Genomic DNA, 22,633 nt, shown 5'->3' with positions numbered 1-22,633 from the left:
GGGGCTCCAAAAGCGGGACTGTTGTTCAGAAAAAGTAGCCCTACTGCCCATGCAGCCATTCCCTGAGTGTGACTAAAGGGACTCTGGATCACAGCTGAAGTTCTAGAATACGGGAATCTGCATGAAAAATACATTTTGCTGCATGTTCTAATTTCTGGTTTTCTGTCCTCAGCCCTATCACCGTTACTGTCACCCACTTCTAGATATTTTTTATCTCAATCTGACACATTTTTTCTCATTTTCTGAAGCCTCATATTAAGACTTCATTATAAAATCATAACTGTTGAGTTTGTAAGTCTATAAACCCAGTGACACCAAGTTACAGAGAAGCTCCAAATCATAATTACATCATAACCATTGTGCCTGGTCTCTTTCTAGGCCCATTCTACATGTCACTATCTGAGATGGTAGGATGCACCATGGCTGTGCTACTCGAATAACCAAAGACTACACAGAACTAATCTTGATGTCCCCCGAACACACACCATGCTATTACAACTACACAAGATGACGACATACACTCTGGGGAGCAGGACTTGACATCAAGTCAACCTTTAAATGGCAAACATCACCCAGTCTTCTATACATTACCAGAACTCCATGAGTTGGAAAATCCGGGCACCTCTGCTCTAATGCCTCAAAATTACCGAATGACAAAAATAAGTTCAACTGTGGCAAATACATTATTTGGGTAGAGATGAACAAGCTCGGCCCTTTCTATAGTCCAAGCTTGTATTGGTTTTATCATACCTTCTGCTCCCCCCTCCCCAAATCCTGGAAACTGTAGTTTGGAGAGGTTCTGTTACATATCCTTAACTAGAGTTCCCATGGTTCCATGACAAGTAGTCTGCATATTTCTTGTAGTTTGGCTTTTGAAAAATGCTTGGAAACAGCAGCTGATACAGACTGCAGCAGCCAGATTGCTGTTGGGAGTTCAAAAAATGGATCATGTGACTCCATGGTGATTTAATATTGATAGATACTACTGCACATATTTTTGTTTACATGATTATGATTGTATTTTATGTTGTACACTGCTTGAAGGCCTTTGGAAAAGCAGCCATACACACATACACACACAAAGCATGCATGTCCTCAGCCTGCATTTAACTCTTATGACTGGATGCAGAGTACATGCTGTCATGTTTGGCTCATGTAGATGGAGGCTGCACCTCTAACTGGTGGATGGAGCTAGCTGCCTCTTTGTGTCTGCAGTTTGAAGAGGTGCTGAAACTGAAGCAAGGGCAAAATGCTATCACAAAAGTAATGTTTCTTCCAGCAACCTTTATCTTCTGAGAAATAATTGTTTGACAGAGCCTTGATCACTTGACAGAATTTCAGGTAACAATGGTATGTAGCTAAATATAACCTGACTTGAAATTCAGCAGCTCCAGCGGGATTTGGCCACTTTTCACCGGTCTTTGGGGCAGGGTTAGTGTGGCATTTGCTGCTAACTCGAACTGAAGAGCTCCAAAGATGAGATGATTAATAATTCTCTCCATGTTTACATCTTTGGATAGGAGACTTCTTCCTACCCACAGCAGTTTGTTCCTGCCTCTTTGATGACTTCAATAAAAATAGATTTTCTATAGAATGGAGGAGGTTTAGGGTTCTTTACAAGTGAGAAGGGTTGCATTTCAGAAGAGAAAGTTTGCATTTCTAGAAGAGGTAAATGCCATCATTGGGACCATTCTAAATTCTAGCTGGCCCAGAAATGGTGTCTGGAAAAGGAATTTTCAACCAGAAACTGTGAAAATTATATCACCTGTTGTATACAAAATAGGGCTGAAATGCAGAATTTTTAAAATCTGCAAACCTAAAGTGTTGTAAACTTTTCCTTTGGATTGCTTTCACAAATCAGTATTTGGGGGCACGTTGAGTTTTGGCACCTTATATATCCTTGGACATGTGACAACAGTGATATTCCTTAGTTCTCTGGCATCTATATGGAACATCTGTTCACCTATTCAGTAGACCAGTCAGAGATTTTCTTGATGACAAATCATCACTGAAACCGAAATTGTTGGTGTGTGTATGTGTGGGAGGGTGCTTGCTATAAACTACAATCAGCCTCCAAAGTTTTTCCAGAATAGAAAACGTTTGCAGTACTTCCTAAAGGCAGGAAGAGTGGATCCCTATCAACAAATTCTGAAAAGGGTTGGTACTGAAAAGCCCTACTTCATTCACTGGCAAATTTCCCCACCTTCACAAAGCAATTTGTAGTAGCCCTCCCCATGTCAAAGGATTTGTAGGCTCATATGAGGAAAGGCACTGTAAGTATGCTGTACCAAGATCAGGATGCACCATTTAAAGGTCAGATACTTCATCATTATGCTGCCAATTCTTCTCCAAAGCATTCTTAGAACTGAGTCCATATTTCAGAGAAAGTACTTTCTTTATTACACTTCCAACAAACAATTATCTCTCTAGCTTATAAAAGACTGCCATCTGGTTCAGCTATAAGTACAATTAGAAGAATCCCAATCGATTAAAATTATTTTGGCTCTGGCAGCTGCCCTTGCTATCCATGTCCATTAACTTAAAACACCTTTCCCCAATCCGGCACCCTCAAGGTTTGATTACAACTCCCATCATCACCCAGCCAACGGGGGGGGGGGCGGAGTATGGCTTGAATGAAGGCCTCACTGCCACAATGCAGTTAAAGTTTAAATTCTTGAAGGAGACTAATCCTAGGATTAAATTTACATGTGGATATATCCTCCCAGTCCCTTCATGGATCACTGCCTTGTTGTGGCAAAGGGGCTTGCATAACTCAGTGAAGCCATAAGCTATGCCGTGCAGGGCCACCCAAGACGGACAGGTCATGGCAGAGAGTTCTGACAAAATGTGGTCCACTGGAGAAGGAAATGGCAACCCACTCCAGTATCCTTGCCAAGAAAACCCCATGGAACGTATCGCAACGCTAAAAGATAAGATGCCGGAAGATGAGCCCCTCAGGTCGGAAGGTGTCCAATATACTATTGGGGAAGAGCAGAGGGAATTTCCAAGTAGCACCAGAAAGAGTGAAGCGGCTGGGCCAAAGCCAAAAGGACACTCAGCTGTGGATGTGTCTGGTGGTGAAAAGAAAATCCGATGCTGTAAAGAACAATATTGTTTAGGAACCTGGAATGTCAGATCAATGAATCAAGGTAAGCTGGAGGTGGTCAAACATGAGATGGCAAGATTGAACATCGACATCTTGGGAATCAGCGAACTAAAATGGACAAGCATGGGCAAATTTAATTCAGGTGACCATCATATCTACTATTGCGGGCAAGAATCCCTTAGAAGAAATGGAGTAGCACTCATAGTCAACACAAGGGTGGGAAAAGCAGTACTGGGGTACAATCTTAAAAACGATACAATGATCTCAGTACGAATCCAAGGCAAACCATTCAACATCACAGTGATTCAAGTCTATGCCCCAACCACTGATGCCGAAGAAGCTGAGGTTGATCGGTTCTATGAAGACCTACAACACCTTCTAGAACTAACACCAAAAAAAGATGTCCTCTTCATCATAGGGGATTGGAATGCTAAAGTAGGAAGTCAAGAAATCACCAGGTTAACAGGCAAGCATGGCCTTGGTGTACAAAATGAAGCAGGACAAAGGCTAATAGAGTTTTGCCAAGAGAACACGTTGATCATAGCAAACACTCTTTTCCAACAGCACCAGAGGCGACTCTACACATGGACATCACCAGATGGTCAATATCGAAATCAGATTGATTATGTCCTTTGCAGCCAAAGATGGAGAAGCTCTATACAGTCAGTAAAAACAAGACCCGGAGCTGACTGTGGCTCAGATCATGAGCTTCTTGTTGCAAAATTTCAGCTTAAATTGAAGAACGTAGGGAAAACCACTAAACCATTCAGGTATGACCTAAATCATATCCCTTATGAATATACAGTGAAGGTGAGGAATAGATTTCAGGGATTAGACCTGATAGACAGAGCGCCTGAGGAACTATGGACGGAGGTCCGTAACATTGTTCAGGAGGCAGCAACTCAATCCATCCCAAAGAAAAAGAAATGCAAGAAAGCCAAGTGGCTGCCTGATGAGGCTTTACAAGTAGCTGAGGAAAGAAGGGAAGTGAAAAGCAGATATATCCAACTGAATGCCGAGTTCCAGAGAATAGCAAGGAGAGACAAGAAGGCCTTCTTAAATGAACAATGCAAAGAAATGGAGGAAAACAACAGAATGGGAAAGACTAGAGATCTCTTCAAGAAAATCGGAGATCTCAAGGGAACGTTTTGTGCAAAGATGGGCATGATAAAGGACAAAGAAGGCAGGGACCTAACAGAAGCAGATGAGATGAGATTAAGAAGAGGTGGCAAGAATACACAGAAGAACTATACAGGAAAGATCTGAATGTCCCTGATAGCCATGACAGTGCTGAACTTGAGCCGGACATCCTCGAGAGTGAAGTCAAGTGGGCCTTAGGAAGCATTACTAACAACAAAGCTAGCGGAGATGACAGTATTCCAGCGGAGCTATTTAAAATCCTAAAAGATGATGCTGTTAAAGTGCTGCACTCAATATGCCAACAAATTTGGAACACTCAACAATGGCCACAAGACTGGAAAAGGTCAGTTTACATTCCAATTCCAAAGAAGGGCAACGCCAAAGAGTGTTCAAACTACCGTACAATTGCGCTCATTTCACATGCCAGCAAGGTGATGCTCAAAATCCTACAAGCTAGGCTTCAGCAGTATGTGAACCGAGAACTACCGGAAGTACAAGCTGGGTTTCGAAGAGGCAGAGGAACTAGAGATCAAATCGCCAACATTTGCTGGATCATGGAGAAAGCAAGAGAATTCCACAAAAATGTCTATTTCTGCTTCATTGACTACACTAAAGCCTTTGATTGTGTGGATCACAACAAACTGTGGCAAATTCTGAAAGAGTGGGGGTACCAGACCACCTTACCTGTCTCCTGAGAAACCTGTACGAGGGTCAAGAAGCAACAGTAAGAACCAGACATGGAACAACCGATTGGTTCAAAATTGGGAAAGGAGTACGACAAGGCTGCATATTGTCGCCCTGCTTATTTAACTTATATGCAGAGTACATCATGAGAAACGCCGGGTTGGATGAATCACAGGTCGGAATTAAGATTGCCGGGAGAATGATCAACAACCTCAGATACGCAGATGATACAACCCTAATGGCAGAAAGCGAAGAGGATCTAAAGAGCCTCTTGTTGAGGGTGCATTGAATAATGCAACAAGCCCTTAACCTTGTACCACCCAGTGGATCAGTTCACATGAACATGGTGGGGGAAATAAGCCACAGTGGCTTATTTCACCTGCTGCATGCGCCAAGGGGATTTGCATAATTACCCTTGCCGGCGCAGCTTGCCGTGTCCTGCGAACCCAGTGAGGGGGGCTTCAGTCTTGCAGCGTGAAGCCTGTGAAGGAGAGGGAGACAGACTAGAACAGTAATTCCCAAACTGTATGCTGAGCAAACAGGTGTGCTACGGGAGAGACTGAGGTGTGCCTTTGAAAAAGGAGGCATCCACCGCTCTGTGACTCTTGGAGCAGGGAGGACCCGGGCAGTATTGGCTTTTCCTTCCCTTCTGCCAATATCCTATCAACCTAAGGATTGCACCAGGATTCCCTGACACAGATTGCACAAAAACTGATAGACACAGAGGGCTTTCAGAACCACCATTGTCCAGAAAACATGATCCTGTCCCTGAATCCTGCCTGGCTGGGTCATGAAGCAATACTAACTCAACTATCCTTTGGGAGCCAGGGTGGTATAGTGGTTATAGTTTTGGATTAGGACAAGAAAAATGTAGGTTCAAATTTCCACTTGGCCACAAAGCTCACTGGGTGTCCTAGGGCTAGTTACACTTTCTCAGCCAGAGGTGACTTATGGGATTGCTATGAAAATAAGATGGAAGAAGGTATATCCTACACTGAACTCCTTGGAGGAAAGGTGTGATAATCCACAATGAAATCCACAAACCTCATCCCTTGACTCCTCCCAATTTTAACCTGCCAAATAATGGCCCTACTGTAGTCTTCTAAAACAGGACCTAGGGAAGCCAGGCTCACTTCCTCTGCTCCCCCCACAACTTAATAATTTTAGCACTGAGCTATCCTGTAGTTGCAAGGAAGATGCCTGCCTGCTCTGGGAGATGATGGAGAAAATATGCATGCATATCTCTTTGAACACAAGATTGAAGTGTGCCTCTACTATTAGTAGCAGGAACGAAATATGCCCTACATAGGAAAACTTTGGAAAATTCTGGACTGGAAACACAGGCAGAGAGTTAGCGTCAAAGCATGAGTAATCACAGCTAAGAAGCCTCAGCAGACTGTGGTGTGAGGGTTAAATCATAGGTAGTTGCTTCTCTGTTAGCAGCGATTGTTGAGAGTCCCTCTTATCAGTGAGAATCTCAAGGAGCCAAAGGACTTAAAGGACTGATTTGCACCCTGAGAAAACTCCCAGCTTTGACAGCTGTCACATGCAATGATATAATGCAGAAAAGGAGCAGGGAGACAAATCTGGTGCTAACTATTGGCTCCCTTCCCCTGGGTGTGTGGATGGCCTCAGTCCAAACCAGTAGCACCATCCCGATCAAAAGGGAGTATTTTTTGAGCACTCAGCAACATGAGTATTGTGGAGTCTGCCTAAATAAAACTCCCAGATTGCCCATTCCACAAATCTATTACTCTAGTGGCTGACTGTCCCAGGGAAATCACTTTGGCATTCTTTTAATTTATATTTCTCCCAGACAGTCAGAAATTGATTAAAATTTCCTAAATCAATTTCTCTTGACTAAGGAGCTCAACTGGGTCCCTGCATGTTTTCTGCTTTAATTAATTCACTTCATTTTCTCAATTAGCTGTCATGCAAAGCCAGAAGGAGCCAGGTAGTGGTTATTATGATCAGTTTTCTCCTGGAAGTTTATTAGACTGCACAAACATGGATCTTTCCATTGTAACTAATGATGATGCCAAAACTCAAAAGTAGTCCATTCATAAGTCAATCCTGGCAAGTTCATAATTGTTGAATGTATCATGAGCCCTGACATGATCCAATTAACTTTAATTTTTTTCATAATTCAAACTCAGTTATTTATAACTGCACCTGCCCTGCGTGATCTGTATGGTTGTGGGTCCAGGGGATGGGGGGGGGGGTGTTGTAGTAAACTTACAGTAATGTGTGGGACATTACTTTCTGTGCAACCCCTGGAAACAATGTTACGTGATCATGAAGCACCGTTTCTAGGCACAATTCTGGCTCCATTTTGAAAGCGTGCAGCAGGGACTGCACGTCCTAGCCTCTAGGAGAGGCTTATATCAATAAAAAGAATAAAGAAGAAAATGTTTTAAGCCCTTGCTGTAAGTTTAAATTCATTATTATTTCAAAATTTTATAACAACAGAACTTTCATCCAAACCTAAAATATTGGATTCGTAACTTGGTAAGGAAATTATGTTTGGATCAGTTTGTACATCGCTAATTGTAACCCATACTTTCTGCCAAGTCTTAGTTGAGCATTAGTTGAGGTTGAGCATCTCTCTTGATGAATGATGCATTCTCATAAGATGTCAGAATCCATAATATCTCTGACAGAAACAACATCCTCTTTCCCCTTGGTATCTATCAGCTATGCTGCATTTCAAAACAAGAAGTCTGTAAAAACGAGCAAACTGGCCTGATTTTTGTTCGGCTTCCTGGGTATGAATATTTTTTACAAGTAAACATGGTCTACAGACACAAGACACTGGAGGAAGGATTTCAGCATTTTGAATTTCATTGTTATTAGGCCATTTACTGAAAATCCCTTACTCTACTCATAGGGATGAATGAATCAATACTGGAAGAAATTAAAGCATGTACTTCCAGCCATGACAGTCTTGTAAGTGCTGGGAAAGAAATAGGTTGCAGTGGGTAAGAATATGCTGTGAGAGATGACCAAGTCTGACAAATGCTGTCTTAGTGGGAAAAGTAAATGAAAGGGAGAAACAAGGTCACTCCAAAGGAAAAGCAAAACAAGAAGGTGGCCTATGCTGAACCATATTTTATGGACTCTGCACCCATAAGACACACTTTCTCCCCTTTCACTGAGCATGGAGATGGAACTATTTCATTATAATGTTGTTTCTCCTGCTCAGCAGCGTCTCCATATTCCTAGTTTTCCCCAACCAAGAACATGCCCAGTACCATGCATTAAAGTACAATCCAAAGTGTTTCATGAGTAGTTGCAGTGAGAAAACAGCTGAACATTCTCCCTCAATGCCCAAATTGTGAAATGCCCTTCCTAGAAAGGTCTGCCTGGTCCCTTCTTCTTGATTTTTCGGTGCCAGGTGAAGACATTTTTGTTCTCCCAGGCCTTTAAAAAGTATTCTTAACTCTTAATTTTTAATATGTTTAACGCTGCATTTTAAAATAATATTCTCTAAGTTTTCGCTGCTCAGTTATTTATCTCTTTTAAATGCTGAATTTTTGTTGTTTAAAACAATACTTTCAGGGTGCAATCCTATAGGATGCGCCCTGGGTACTCATAAGTCTCCGAGTTCAGAGGCTTACGAGTATCCAATGCAGAGGAGGAGGCATGTTGTGCTTCCTGCTCTGCATTTTAGCTAGACAGGTGGCTTTAGGGAGGGGAGCTAGAGTGGAGGCTTTAGGGATGGGGAGGGAAGGAGGCTGGGGACAGCTGGGGATACCTTGTAACCCCACGTGCCCAGTCTCCTCCCCTCCTGCCAGGAAGCCCCCTTTTGCAAGCTCATAGTTTACGAACTCATAGCAGCAGCCAGCACAATTCTTTCCGTGCTGGCTGCGAGGGGGTGGGGAGCACTGTTTCCTGTCTCCAAGCTCAGAGCCAGGAGACCGAAATATCCTATGTCCCCCAGACACTGTCAAGGGGGCACAGGATTGCTCTCTTAAATGTGTTTTACTATTGGCTTTATCACTGATGTGATGGTTGTTTTTAGTATGTACTTCACCCTCAGAGCTTTGGCTATAAGGCAACTCATAAATGGCATAAACAAACAAGGAATAGAAACCTACAGCAGAAGCCGTTTTGTATCCTCATTGTACAGTTGAATTAAAGTTCCTTTATGGCATTCTCCTGTTCACAACATTTGTAAAGTTTATAGAAGAAAATATCACCATTACTTCTCTTCCACGAGTTAAGTCAGTTGCCACCAAGTTCTGAGCTAAAGTAGATTTCCCTCTCTGTCTCTCTCTCACACACACGCGTGCGCACTCTACAATCCTATGTATACTTACTCAGGAGAAAGTTCCATTGTGTTCAATCGGGCTAATTCCCCAGTAAGTGTGCATGGGATTGCTGCCACAGTCACCAAACAAGGAAAGTTCTATAAAATGTTGTGCTAATGGAATTCCTAGTCGGCCAGAGTTTACACCATGGGTGGCAACCTGTGGCCTTCAAGATGGTTGTTGGACTGCAACTCCCATCAGCCCTTGCCAGGATGGCCAATAGTGAGGAATGATGGGATTTGCAGGAGGGCCACAAGATGCCCACCTGTGATATATGACATAGACAGTTATAACCAGCAACAAATTGTGTAATAATACTTAAACTATGTCTGAAATTAATTAATCAAAACGGGGGGGGGGTGTACACACACACACACACCCCCAAAAATTCAGGGGGATAAGGGAGAAAGGGGTAAGTGTACACTAGGCTTTCAAGATTTGGCCTATAACACAATGTTGCCCACCCCTGTTTTGAAGGCTCAAACAGCTTGTGGTCTACCCACCATTACTAGCTAGTTTTGAGTACTGTCCTTCGCTTCAGTCCATGCAACACCATTATCTCGTTTTTCTCCAACACCAGTCGCTCTGACCACAATAATTTCTTGCAAGTTCCAAATCTGCTTTGTTCATTTGGCTCAGACAGGATGAAATGCAAGCTGCACAGCCCAACAGAATGGCTCTCCAAACAGCTAAATGTCATAGTAGCAAGTGCCATTGTAATGCAAGCAGCATAGATATTTTTCACTTGATGTTGACCTGACAGACTCTCTTGTTGACCTACTTTCTGGCTCTCATGTGTCAACAATTCTTGGATGGCTTTTCCCAAGGTAAAAAGACAAATAGAATTAAGAGACATAACCCTTGCCCAAATCTGATTCTGGCTCCAGTCACAGGTCTCTTAGTGGGAAATCAAGGTGTTAACACTTCACATTTGCTCTTGGCTTTCAGGCAAGATCTGAAGGAATGGCCAATTACGCCCTTTCTTTAGAAGGCTGCAATCTAATAAGTCTGGTGCTTCCTGTCCTTATTAATTTTACTTGAACCTGCTAATGGGCAAATAGATATATATTGTTTCTCCCTTTGGCACCAGCCATGTCCTGCTAGTAGCAATTGCCTTCAGTGTACCCCACAGCTTTCTATATATTGTTAGGCTAAAACTGTGAAGATTTCTGCTTTGGCTGCCATTGGCTGAGCAGAGCTGTTGGGCAGGCAGAAGGGAGAGAAAGAGACCGGGTTTGCACGATCACAGATGGAAAATAAACCAAGATGGCTTATTTATCCTCCCCACACATGACAGTCAAGAGCTTCCTAATTAGCATAATTACACTCCGGGAACAGGTTGCCATGATGTCCAAACCCAGCAAGGGTGGCTAGCTAGGGTGGTTTACAAAACATCCTGAAACCCATGCTGGGTGGCTTGTAAACAACTCCAACCGGTCACCCTCACTGGGTTCAGACATCATGACAAACTGTGCTGGGCGAGGCTAAATAAGCTAATGAGATGGCACGCACAGGGAGGTAACATAAGCCACTGTGGCTTATTTTCCCTCTGTGATACTGCAAACCCGCCTAGAGAAAAAAAAGCAGACCGTATTGTTAGAGAAAAACTAATTTTCCTCTTGAAGAACAACGCTTCAAAAGTTTGAGCAGATGTTTACTGCTTAAGACACCAAGGTGTGGTGCAGTCAGGAGTGACCAACATGGCCCTTCGGGACGGAACCCAGAACAAGAGGCAACTTTGGTATTTATACAAATAAGTAAACATGGGGGGGAACTTCCTTACAGGGAGTTTTCCCAGTTTCCAGAGGTAAGAGCTCTGATAGGCATTGTGACTCATGTCCAGTAAGTTAATCAGCCCCCGTCCTTTTGCCTACGTGACTTTCAGCATGCAGTATACCAAAAAGCAGTTATTCTTCTACCTCAGTACCAAACAGAGTGCAACAACATAAAGCAGCAACAAGACTCACTGAAACAAAAACACCAGCTGGGGAAGATCAGCCTGGCCCAAAGTGCATTTCAATGGCTGCTTATAGCTTACTACTTTGTTCTGGCCTTGAAAAAACCATCTTCGTCATCTTTTTTCCTCCACTCCCCTTCCCTTGTGTGTTGTTTCTTTTTAGTTTGTAGGCCTGATGTCTCTTTTTCTGATTGATGTGAGCTGCTTTGGGAGACAATAATTGTCTGAAAAGTGGAATAAAAATACAGTAAGTAAATAAATAAAGCAAGCAGGGTTATTGAGGCAGAAATGGATCTGAAGGAGGGTGAGAAATGAAGAATAGTACCAGCAAATGGAAGGATACCAGTGGGGAAAGTATACATGTGGGCTAACATAATGAAAATTTTCACATAACTCTTTCCGACATTAATTTTGAATCGTAAGAGAAACTGACCTTTGCTGTCCCAGTTTGTGGATCTTTGGATTCCGTACACCAGAGGTGGGGAACCTATGGCTGATGTTGGTGGACTGAAACTCCCATCATCCCTGATCACTGGACATTCTGGCTGGGGCTGATGGGGTTTGGAGTACAAAAACATCTGGAAGGCCACAGGTTCCCCATGCCATATGTGATCATTTCTGACATTTGAAATTCCTGTAGCATATCTGAATATCTAAAACACAGTATTGATACAGCAGTTTGATAGAACTGAAAAGAGCTTTTGCGTCAAAGTATTCTTATGAAGCATTTGGAAACAATAAGGAACAAAAGCAGTAGCAACATCTGTTACCAGCAAAATCAGGCGGTGCTGAGTGTTTTTAATCCAATCATGTCCCATAAATATATATATATATATATATATATATATATGAGATATACACATGCATGCACAACAGACACACATATGTATGTGATGGCCAGCATATGTACACCCATGAATTGCTGAGGCTTATCAGTCTAACTTGCAGAAACTGATAGACTGTTATTTCAATTTTAATTTGCTCAGGCACTGTATATGAGCTGCAGAATCAATTACCCCTTTGCCATGCAAGATATGTATTGGCAGGCAGGCAGCCAGGGAGTAATCAACAGCTAATGACAGCTTTCATTAGCCCTGGCAATAGCATGTAGGATAACTGTGATAAAGTAGCGGATTTCCAACTTTACCTTTGTATAAGCAAGAGACAAAAACTGGCTTGATTACTTCCCCCACTTCACCTACTTTTGTGCAGATTTAGTCCATTCGAGCACCATACTCAATACCAAACTTGGATGAGAATGCCAAGTCTCAAAAATCCCAAAGTCCAATCCTGCTCTGAAGTGCATTTTTAAGAACATAAGAAGAGCCCTGCCGGATCAGACCAAGGGTCCATCTATTCCACCATTCTGTTCACACAGTGGCCAACCAGCTGCCACGGGAAATCCACAAGCAGGACATGAGTCCAACAGCACCACCTGCCCATGTTCCCCAGCAACTGGTGTACATAGGCACACACCTCTGATAGTGGAGATAGCATCTAGCCATCAGGACTAGTAGCCATTGATAGCTTTATCCTCCATGAAACTGTCCAATCCACTTTTAAAGCCATCCAAAGCGGTGGCCATCACTACATCCCCAAAAATATGTTTTTGGACTTACAGTTTTTGGCTTCCATCAAATTATGCCTGAGTCACAATGATGCCTGCCATGTACAGAATGGGCATCAGACATCTTATCCTTAAACCCATGTGCATGCATGGGCTGGGCCATCCTTCCAAACCTCCATTTTCCACAGACTTCTATCCTGCCAGCACCTCACAGCCCCGCCGGTCTTTTGCCCCATCATGTGAAGTTTTGTCCCAGTCTTATTTTCTCCTTGTTCCCTCCTTCCTTCAAATCCTTATCTCCACCACTGTTTCCTCAGATCCCAGTTTTTTTTCAGCCCACTGCCCATCATTACAGGTCTTCAAGCAGGCTGTGATGACCCACCTGTTTACTTTGGCCTATAACTGAATTCGGACTTTACTGACTATATTGTGCTATTTGGTTTTAACTGTTAATTTTGATCTTCTGTTTTTATTATTGGTTTATTCTGTTATGTGGCTTATAAGTATTGTTGTACACCACCTTGGGCAGGTTTACCCTAAATGGTGGCTTACCCTACGTGGTCACTTGTGGCACAGGTGGCCTCAGTGGCACAGAGTGCCTTCTACCAACTTCGGTTGGTAGCCCAGCTACACCCCTATCTGGACAGGAATAACCTAGCTTCAGTTGTCTAGGCTCTGGTAACCTCCACGTTAGATTACTGCAATGCACTCTATGTGGGGTTGCCTTTGAAGACAGTTCAGAAGCTGCAGCTCGTGCAAAATGGGGAGACCAGATTGATAAAGGAGACCAGAAGGTTCAAACATACAAGACCTACTCTGGCCCGCTTGCATTGGCTGCCTGTACATTTCCAAACCTGATTCAAGGTGCTGGCTTTAACTTGTAAAGCTTTACACAGCTTGGGACCACAATACCTGACAGAGAGGCTCTCCCGACCTGAACCTACCCATACACTACGCTCAACATCTCAGGTCCTCCTCTGGGTGCCTACTCCAAGGGAGGCTCAAAAAACCAGAACTAGGGAGAGGGACTTCTTCGTGGTGCCCCCCCAAATTATGGAATAATCTCCCTGATGAGGCCCACCTGCCAACTCTGCTATCTTTTCAGCTCCAGGTTAAGGCTTTTCTCTTTTCCCACGCATTTGACAGCATGTGATGAATTTTAATTGGCCCTGGTTTGGTTGATCGTTCAAAGTTGTTTTTGGATATATGTTGTCTCTGCATATTGTGTCTGTTGTACATTTTTATGTTTTTAAATTTTGCATATTGTGTTTCTAATCTTTGTAAACTGCCCAGAAAGCTTCAGCTATGGGGCAGTATAGAAATGTAATAAATAATATAATTATTATAAATCTTCTAAATAAATAATAAATAAAACACTTTGTCCCAGTTTCTTTACTACTTTGTCTCTTGGGCAGTCAACTTCCAGCTTTTTCATACAGCCTTGCCACACCTCAAGTGTAGTAACATTTAATCAGAGTTCTATTTCTTATTAGTCATTTGTCACTCCAGTTCATTGACATCTCTGCTCTTTTTCTCAAGCTCCCTCCTTCACCTTCCCTTCCTGCTTCTCAGTCCATTGCACCTTTCCTCCACCCACCTTGCCTCTCATCTCCCTACATCTTGGCTTCCCTGCCTCCCAGGACCTTGCCTCAGTCCTCAGTCTGTTCCACAAAGCTCTGATTGTCCCTAGAGCCTGGTTTGAGGTCTTCATCCCAACCAAATTGGCAGCTTCCAGTTCGTGTTCTCTCTCTCTCTCTCTCTCTCTCTCTCACACACACACACACACACAAGCTTTCCATACAATATTATAGATGGGATGCATGTTGTGCACTATTGGCACAACAATAGAACTTAGCATTCTAACACCGAAAATCAAAACCTTGGATTATCAATAAAGTAAAAGCATTTAGGATTGTTCTTTCAAAAGTTTATATTATGATTTGGGCCAAAAATAAATTGACAGTTTTCGTGCACCTTGAACTGTTTCCTAATCCCGTCAGATGAGCTAGATGTCACTATTGCTGGAAACAGAGAAACTGAACTGGGCTGCCAGGCTTAGAACAGTGTGTGCTAAGAGAATGCACATGGAAGTCACACGTCCATGTCTTTGGAGCAAAGTTCTTGCCCAGAGCAGAGATCTGTGACTTGTGAAATAAAGGACTTGCTGAGCCATAACCACACAGCTGTGTCAGCTGCAATCTCAAGCTAATTTCCCAGTTGCACAATCATATCTTGCAGCCTGGAAATCTCTGCATTGGTTGTTTATATGTATGAGATGTTTCACCTCTGCTTGCTCTAGAATATATTGTATGTAATGTGCTGCAAGCACTGTTTTGTAACACAGAGGGACAGACCACACTATAGCACCATGGCTGCCGGGGGCAGGGGAGATATTGGCTATCCTTTGCATTACTACTTATTTCCACCATGGAGACAGGAGTGAGAGGAATTAGCTCTGTCTAAAACAAATGCACAAGAACCTACCCGTGGCCCTGTTTAATATCTTCTCTCAACAGTTGAAGCATCTGCATCTGTCAGCATAAATAATCAGTAGTCTTCCCATTAGATGTAAACATGGCTGGAGCCCTCAGTTTCCCTACCCATAGGAAGGGTCATACTTCTTCTAACACTCCTCCTAAAGCACATCAGTTGGAGCTTGTAGGATAGTAGTAATGTTAATAGCATTGAATAATATTTTCCTCCAAGTGCATAGCATTGTTAGGCCTATGTCTCCTCAAAAAGTCAAAGCTATTCACCAGGGTAACACAATTTCTGCACAGCCTGTATAATTAAGCATATCTGAATATCAACATGCTTCCCATAATTTCTTTTACTTCACGGGGAGGGCCAAAGAGTTATGCATGGTATGAAATCCCTTTTTCCTGACTGCTGAAAATCAGCCCCCTTTGGCTTTGGAGGTTTCATTAGCCATTGCCTGCTTACATACAATCCTGTCATCATTACCTATGAGGACTAGTAACTTGGGTTTTTGTTTTTTCCATGAGAATTCTAGACATTGACTACAGTACCAAAATCCATATGAGTTTCTTTTTCTGCACTTATACAGAATTGTGAGATATGCACAACTCCAGATATGTTTAGCCCCAAATAGTTTCCGAGGTTAGCATTGACTTCTTGAGTTCAGTCATTGTCTCAACTTCATCAGGATATCAAGTGGGAAAAGCTTTAAATCAATATAAATGAATTTCTGTTCCAGACCAGCCAATATAATAAATATTCACAGATCTATGCACCATTCTGGGGATACCATTTTGATATACTTCATTGTATTCCTTTATGAAAATTTACAATTGTTTTGTTTATATGTTTGCAGATATGCTGTTTCTTGTCCAACGGACTCAGAAGATCTATACTTTGCCATGAATAGCACTGCAGTAAACTCCACTTTCTGAGATGTAGTATTGAAGGTTAGACAATGAGTTTATTTTGCCACCTAGTGGGAGAAAGAGTCTATGATTTCTGCATAGCAAATATGGAGCAAATATGTACATTATAATGCACAGGAAGGGGACACTTCTAACATTTTTGAAAGAGAGGCCAATCTGGACCAATTTCCAAGTTTATAGACCATTTTAGAGGATTTTTGTTTATTTTTAAATGGGAGTATTAAGTATAACCTGGTAATACTTCCAATCACATCTAAAGCATATTGCACTGACACTACATACAAAGCGGCAGGATTGTTTTTAAAGGCACAAAAATGGGACATAATAGAACAGCAAGAATCAAAACTCTCAGGGCCAAGAGACTGTCAGGCCCTGGCCCTGGAATCAAGTTACCAAGGAACTAGGAAAGGGAGCGGGGAATGGAACCATCACTCATATGCATATATATGCAGGCACAAGAGCCAGGGCCTGCAGGAGAAGCCACCACCACCACCACCACCACTGGGGAAGAGGCGTGCTTGCTGCTGCTGGGCCTGCTGCTGCTGCCGCTGCCACCACCACCAGGCCTTCCCTGTGGACTTCTGCCTGGCAGACCGCCAGTCCCTGCAGGACCAGGCCCCCAGGTACAGAGCCAGCTGTGCTGCTCCGCCTGCCCCTCTCTGGAGGGGCTACATAAGCTGGCTGGCTGAGGTGGCCTGGGACAGCCAGGACCTGCAGGAGAAGCCGCCACCACCACCACCACCACCACTGGGGAAGAGGCGTGCTTGCCGCCGCTGGGCCTGCTGCCGCCGCCGCTGGGCCTGCTGCCGCCGCCGCTGGGCCTGCTGCCGCCGCCGCTGCCACCACCACCAGGCCTTCCCTGTGGACTTCTGCCTGGCAGACCGCCAGTCCCTGCAGGACCAGGCCCCCAGGTACCGAGCCAGCTGTGCTGCTCCACCTGCCCCTCCCTGGAGGGGCTACATAAGCTGGCTGGCTGAGGTGGCCTGGGAGAGCCAGGGCCTGCAGGAGAGGCCACCACCACCACCGGGGAAGAGGCGTGCTTGCTGCTGCTGCTGCTGCTGCTGGGCCTGCTGCTGCTGCCGCCGCCGCCACCACCGCCACCACCAGGCCTTCCCTGTGGACTCCTGCCTGGCATTTTTAAGGGGATTTTAATTGTTTTGTTTGTTTGTTTTATTTTGTTGGGGGGGATTTTGTTGTGTTTTTAGGGGTGGGTAGCCTGCCTGATAGGCGGGGGCGAGGGGGCATGTGTCCACCTGAGGGAGGCAGTGGGGGGAGTGTTGGGGGCCAGAACATACCGAGGCTGGGCGGCAGGCGCTGGCGGAGCGCTAGGGGCAGGCCATGCCAGGTAAGGGGAACAAGGGAGAGATGTGTAGTATCTGTCCCCTGCTCCGGGCCTGTCCAGAGCCAAAGGATGGCTGGGGGAGGCGTGACCCCATCTTCTGGCCTTCGTTTGCTGCTCTGCAATGCCAGGTCTGTTACCCAGAAAACCTCCCTCATCCATGACATGATCCTGGATGAGGGTGCAGACCTGGCATGTATTACAGAGACCTGGCTGGCCGAGGCTGCTGCTCCAACCCTTGCAGCCATGTGTCCAGCCGGATTTTCGTATGCACAGCAGCCGAGGGCTGGGGATCAGGGAGGGGGAGTGGCTGTTATCTACCGAGAGTCCTTGGTCTTCACCAGACCCCCTCTCCGGGAGACCAAGGTTGCTGAGTGCATGTACTGGAGGTTGGGCCCGAAGGGCAGTCTGGGGATTCTGCTCGTGTACCATCCACCCCGCTGCATGACTGACTCCCTGGCCGAGGTGCTTGAGGTGGTCTCTGATGTGCGTGTACAGTCCCCTAACTTACTGGTGTTGGGGGACTTCAACGTACATTCGGAGGCCATCCTCACAGGGGCACCTCGGGACTTCATGGAGACCATGGCCTCCTGGGAGCTGCACCATATTCTAGCTGGGCCCACCCATGTAGCCGGTCATGCACTAGACCTTGTGTTTGTTTCTGGAGAAGCGGGGAGTGATCTGGAAGTCGGGGGTATATCCACCACCGCCTTGTCATGGTCAGATCACTATCTGGTGACGTTGGACTTCTCGGTTCCACAACCCCTCCGCAGGGGTGGAGGACCATTAAAATGGTCCGCCCCAGGCGTCTTATGGATCCAAATGGATTCCTGAACGCGCTTGGGGATTCTCTGGGGCATGCCAACAGCCACTCGGTCGAGACCCTGGTGGGTGGCTGGAATGCCGCAATCACTGGGGCATTAGATCGGGTGGCTCCGAAACGCCCTCTCCCCCTGAATAGGGCTCGGACTGCACCATGGTTCAATCTGCGGTTACGAGCTCTGAAACAGGAGGTGAGACGGCTAGAGCGCCGGTGGCGGACGTCTCGCTCCAAAGACAATCAGACACAGGCTAGAGCTGTATCTTCAGCCTATCACGTGGTGGTGAAGGCAGCAAAAAAGGAATATTATGCTGCCTCCATCGCGTCTGCAGAGTGCTGTCCCAGGAGGCTGTTCCAAGTGGTCCGGAGCCTGGTCGGTCCTGTGGCTCCAGAACCACTGGAGCATTCTAAGGCCTCCTGTGAGGCTTTGGCAAGGCACTTTGCAGATAAAATTGATCAGATTAGGTGTGTTACTCTGCACACTGTGGATACAGTTAGTGAGCAAGAGGCGGCCTGTGGCAAACCGGTTTTGTGGGATCGGTTCCAGCTTCTTCCTCCTGATGAAGTGGACAAGGTGCTTTCATCTGTAAGGCCGACCACCTGCTTACTTGATCCTTGCCCATCTTGGCTCATTATGAGCTGCAGAGAGAGACTGGGTGAAGGGATCAAGGCAGTGGTGAACGCCTCCCTTGAGGAGGGAGTGATGCCAACAGCCCTCAAAGAGGCAGTGATAAGACCGCTCTTAAAGAAGCCCTCCTTGGATCCTCAAGTTCTGAACAACTTTCGCCCAGTCTCAAATCTGCCATTTTTGGGCAAGGTGATTGAGCGGGTGGTGGCGGTGCAGTTGAAGGCACACTTGGAAGAAACTGATTATCTAGACCCATTTCAATCAGGCTTCAGGCCTGGGCATGGGACAGAAACGGCCTTGGTCGCCTTGGTGGATGATATGAGGAGGGCTCTGGATAGGGGTGAATGCTCCTTCTTTGTTCTCCTCGACCTCTCAGCGGCTTTTGATACCGTTGACCACGGTATCCTCCTGGACCGGCTGGAGGGGTTGGGCATTGGGGACACTGTATTGCGGTGGTTCCAGTCCTTCCTCTCTGGCAGGTACCAGAGGGTAGCACTGGGAGAGGAGGTTTCGGACCCGTGGCCACTTACTTGTGGGGTGCCACAGGGTTCCATCCTCTCCCTGATGCTATTTAACATCTATGTGAAGCCACTGGGGGCTATCATCAGGAGGTTTGGGGTGCAGTGTCATCAATATGCGGATGACACGCAGCTCTACCTCTCATTCAAATCTTCACCAAGGTTGGCCGTAGAATCCCTGTCCAAATGTCTGGAGACAGTGAGTGGCTGGATGGGGAGGAATAAGCTGAAGCTGAACCCTGACAAGACCGAGGTACTTTTGGTGGGAGACAAGAGGAGGCTGGGGGATGTTGACCTGGTGTTGAATGGGGTATGGCTACCCTTGAAAGTCCAGGTCCGCAGCCTGGGGGTCATTTTGGACTCCCAGCTGTCCATGGAGGCTCAGGTGTCAGCTGTGAGCTGGACAGCGCTGTATCAACTCCATCTGATACGGTGGCTGCACCCCTTCCTTCCCGACCATCTGCTCCCATCGGTAGTACATGCCCTGGTCTCCTCTCGTTTAGACTACTGTAACGCGCTCTACGTGGGGTTACCCTTGAAGATGGTTCGGAAGCTGCAGCTGGTACAGAACACGGCGGCTCGCCTGATTAAAGGCAGCCGCCGGCAAAATCACATCACTCCAGTGCTGAAGGAATTGCACTGGTTACCAGTTGTTTTCCGGGTCAAATTCAAGGTGTTGGTTTTGACCTTTAAAACCCTATATAGTTCTGGCCCAGCCTATCTTAAGGAGCGCCTCCAGCAACACCAGACAGGCCGCTTAACAAGATCAGCCTCAGATGGCCTTCTCTCTGTCCCATCAGCCAGGACAGCTAGACTGGTGGGGACGAGGGAGAGGGCCTTTTCTGTGGTGGCCCCCACTCTGTGGAACTCCCTCCCTAGGGAACTCCGCCATGCCCCCTCTTTAATGAGCTTCTGCCATGCATTAAAAACATGGTTGTTCAGGCAGGCATTTGGGGTGGGTTAGGGTATTTTAGAAAATGTTTTTATTGTAGAATTGTATTGTTTTAAATTGTTTTATCGTATGTTGTACATCGCCCAGAGTGGCTGGGTGACCAGCCAGATGGGCGATTAATAAATTTAATAATAAATAAATAATAAATAAAATATGCTGCGATTTAAATATATGCAAATTGACTGGCCATTAAAAAAAATACATCCAGCTGGGGGTCATCTCTGCTCCCTTAAATTTATGGGGATGGTTTAAAACCAACAATGTGTCACATGCAGGTTTAGGGCACAATCCCATTGAAGTTTAGACAGAAAAAAGGCCTACAACTCCCAGCATGCCCCAGCTGGCTGGGGCATGCTGGGAGTTGTAGGCCTTTTTTCTGTCTAAACTTCAATGGGATTGTGCCTTAAGTCACACAGAATAAAATTGGGGCCAGAATGTATGTAACATTGGATTAGCCCAATTATTTACAACTAGTGAACAGCCTCTAGTTTGATACTGCGACGTTTGCCTTCAAGCAAACTTGTACAGCTGTCCAAGTTGGACGGACACCTTGTGCCTGCTCCATCTGAGTGAAGCCACACCTGCCTGCACCCCTAGGCAAACCCCTTCCGTGGTGCACCCTTATAGCCCCCTGAAGGAGGAGGCTGTATGAGGGAGGAGGCTGCCCCACAGCAGGAAGGAGGGGGCAGGCCTATAACCCTGCCCTTGTCCCTTGGCCTACTAATCTCCCCTGGCTTCAAACTGTATGGACTGTAATGGTAGTTGTTAGGGAAGTCTGCCCCTAGTGGCTGAAGATGTTAGGTTTCAACCACATGGACACATTTAAATTAATTAAAATTAATTAATCCATTAAAAAAATAAAATAACCCTGAGGTGCGCACTCCTAGGATCCCCTTAGCAAGCATGCCAAATTCAGGTGTCTAAATTTCACAGTCTTGGTGCTACGGTATGAACAGATGGATGCCCACGGATCCTCTTATTATAGATCATATACTGAGCCCAAAAAGGTTCACAGAGTAAATGGCTAAGTCTACCATCTCAATCCTTTGAATCTGTCATAAGATGATCTGTCCTCTTAGTATAGTTTCCTGCCATCCTAGCCATTTCTAGAGCCCTTCACTCCTCCAGGACATCTTATAAAACTGTCATCATTCACTTCCACTCTAGAGTTTCCATTCTACCTCATTCTCCAACAAACTTTGTTCCCACCTCCCCAAGAGCCCATTCTTGTTCCCCCTTAATTCATAGTTTGCTTACCCAACTCTCCATCTCATACCAAAACCACCCCCAAAGTGCCACCAATTGGCTGTAATCTTTTAGGCCCTGTCCTTTGACAGCTACTGCCAGACAGATGGTAAATGGGTCTCCAAAGAGCCTTGGTCCCCTCTGGTTTGAAGAGCTGAATGGTTTTGGCTGTACATCATGTACTCAGAAAGAACTGATTTAAGTGAGGGAAGGGTTTATACAGAGCCTTTCCAACACTCTTACCTGAACAGCTACTATTGCACTGGTGCAAAAGCTGCCATAACTGTGGCAGCTGAAAAAGCACAGGATTTGGTGGTGGCTGTCATCAGAGTTACTTCATTCTAGATAAGCTACCAGCCAGAGTTAAAGAGGCTCATATGCTCATTGCCATAATCCGTATAACTGTGGAGGTGGGGATAAAGGGTTACTCTCACCCAAGGACTAAACCCCAAGATTCATCTCATACAAACGCATCAGGTCTGTCTGTTGGCTTTCAAAGTGAGCGAGGTGTGTGTCACAATACGTTATGGTTCTTTACAAATTAAATGGAGAATAGGAAGAAGAGTAGCTGCTGGTCTGTCTTCCATACTCTCTCCGGGGGTGTCTCCTCCTTCTCCAGGGATGATATATTGTATTATGGAACAGTTTTACTCTCAGTGGAGGTACAAACAGCGACACTTCCTGTGATTTATTTCACTTCACCAGTACCAGCAGCCATGAGGCTGAAGCTGGTTCCCAGCCAAATGACACTGTACTGTGGAAATGCACCTGTAAATAAGGAACTGGGCTCTGCAGCCCAACAAAAGCCATGGGCCACCCCAAATCCCATGCCACCAGGACTCCAATGGAGGGAACTAGCCCCAAAGCAGACCACTCCCCAGGAATGGCATTGCTTTCCATTGGGTACACATATCCAAATAAAGTAGACTCTGCACTCCAAACATTAAGTACTGAGCTTTC

General features: G+C 45.4%; 1 protein-coding gene across 11 annotated transcripts in view; it reads left to right on the top strand.

Annotated features, from left to right (window-relative positions):
- Nucleotides 1-16,186, top strand: part of RPTOR (regulatory associated protein of MTOR complex 1) — a 493,211-nt gene extending 477,025 nt beyond the window's left edge. For 10 of the 11 annotated variants that reach the window (XM_084837711.1, XM_084837700.1, XM_084837701.1 and 7 more), the window contains 2 exons: nt 11,361-11,444; nt 16,099-16,186. Coding sequence is in view for 1 of the 11 variants with exons in the window: in XM_084837699.1 (XP_084693825.1) it covers nt 16,099-16,152 (54 nt within the window). In the remaining 10 variants the exon portion in view is untranslated. The remainder of the gene's footprint in view (nt 1-11,360; nt 11,445-16,098) is intronic. The other variant, XM_084837699.1, reaches the window with a different exon arrangement.
- The last annotated feature ends 6,447 nt before the right edge of the window (nt 16,187-22,633 follow it).

Source organism: Heloderma suspectum, chromosome 2, assembly GCF_057233095.1.
Source record: "Heloderma suspectum isolate Gila_16-S chromosome 2, 16-S_ref, whole genome shotgun sequence".
Classification (NCBI taxonomy): Eukaryota; Metazoa; Chordata; class Lepidosauria; order Squamata; family Helodermatidae; genus Heloderma; species Heloderma suspectum.
Note: the sequence above shows the minus strand (reverse complement) of the source record. Positions and strands in the feature narration are given on the sequence as shown.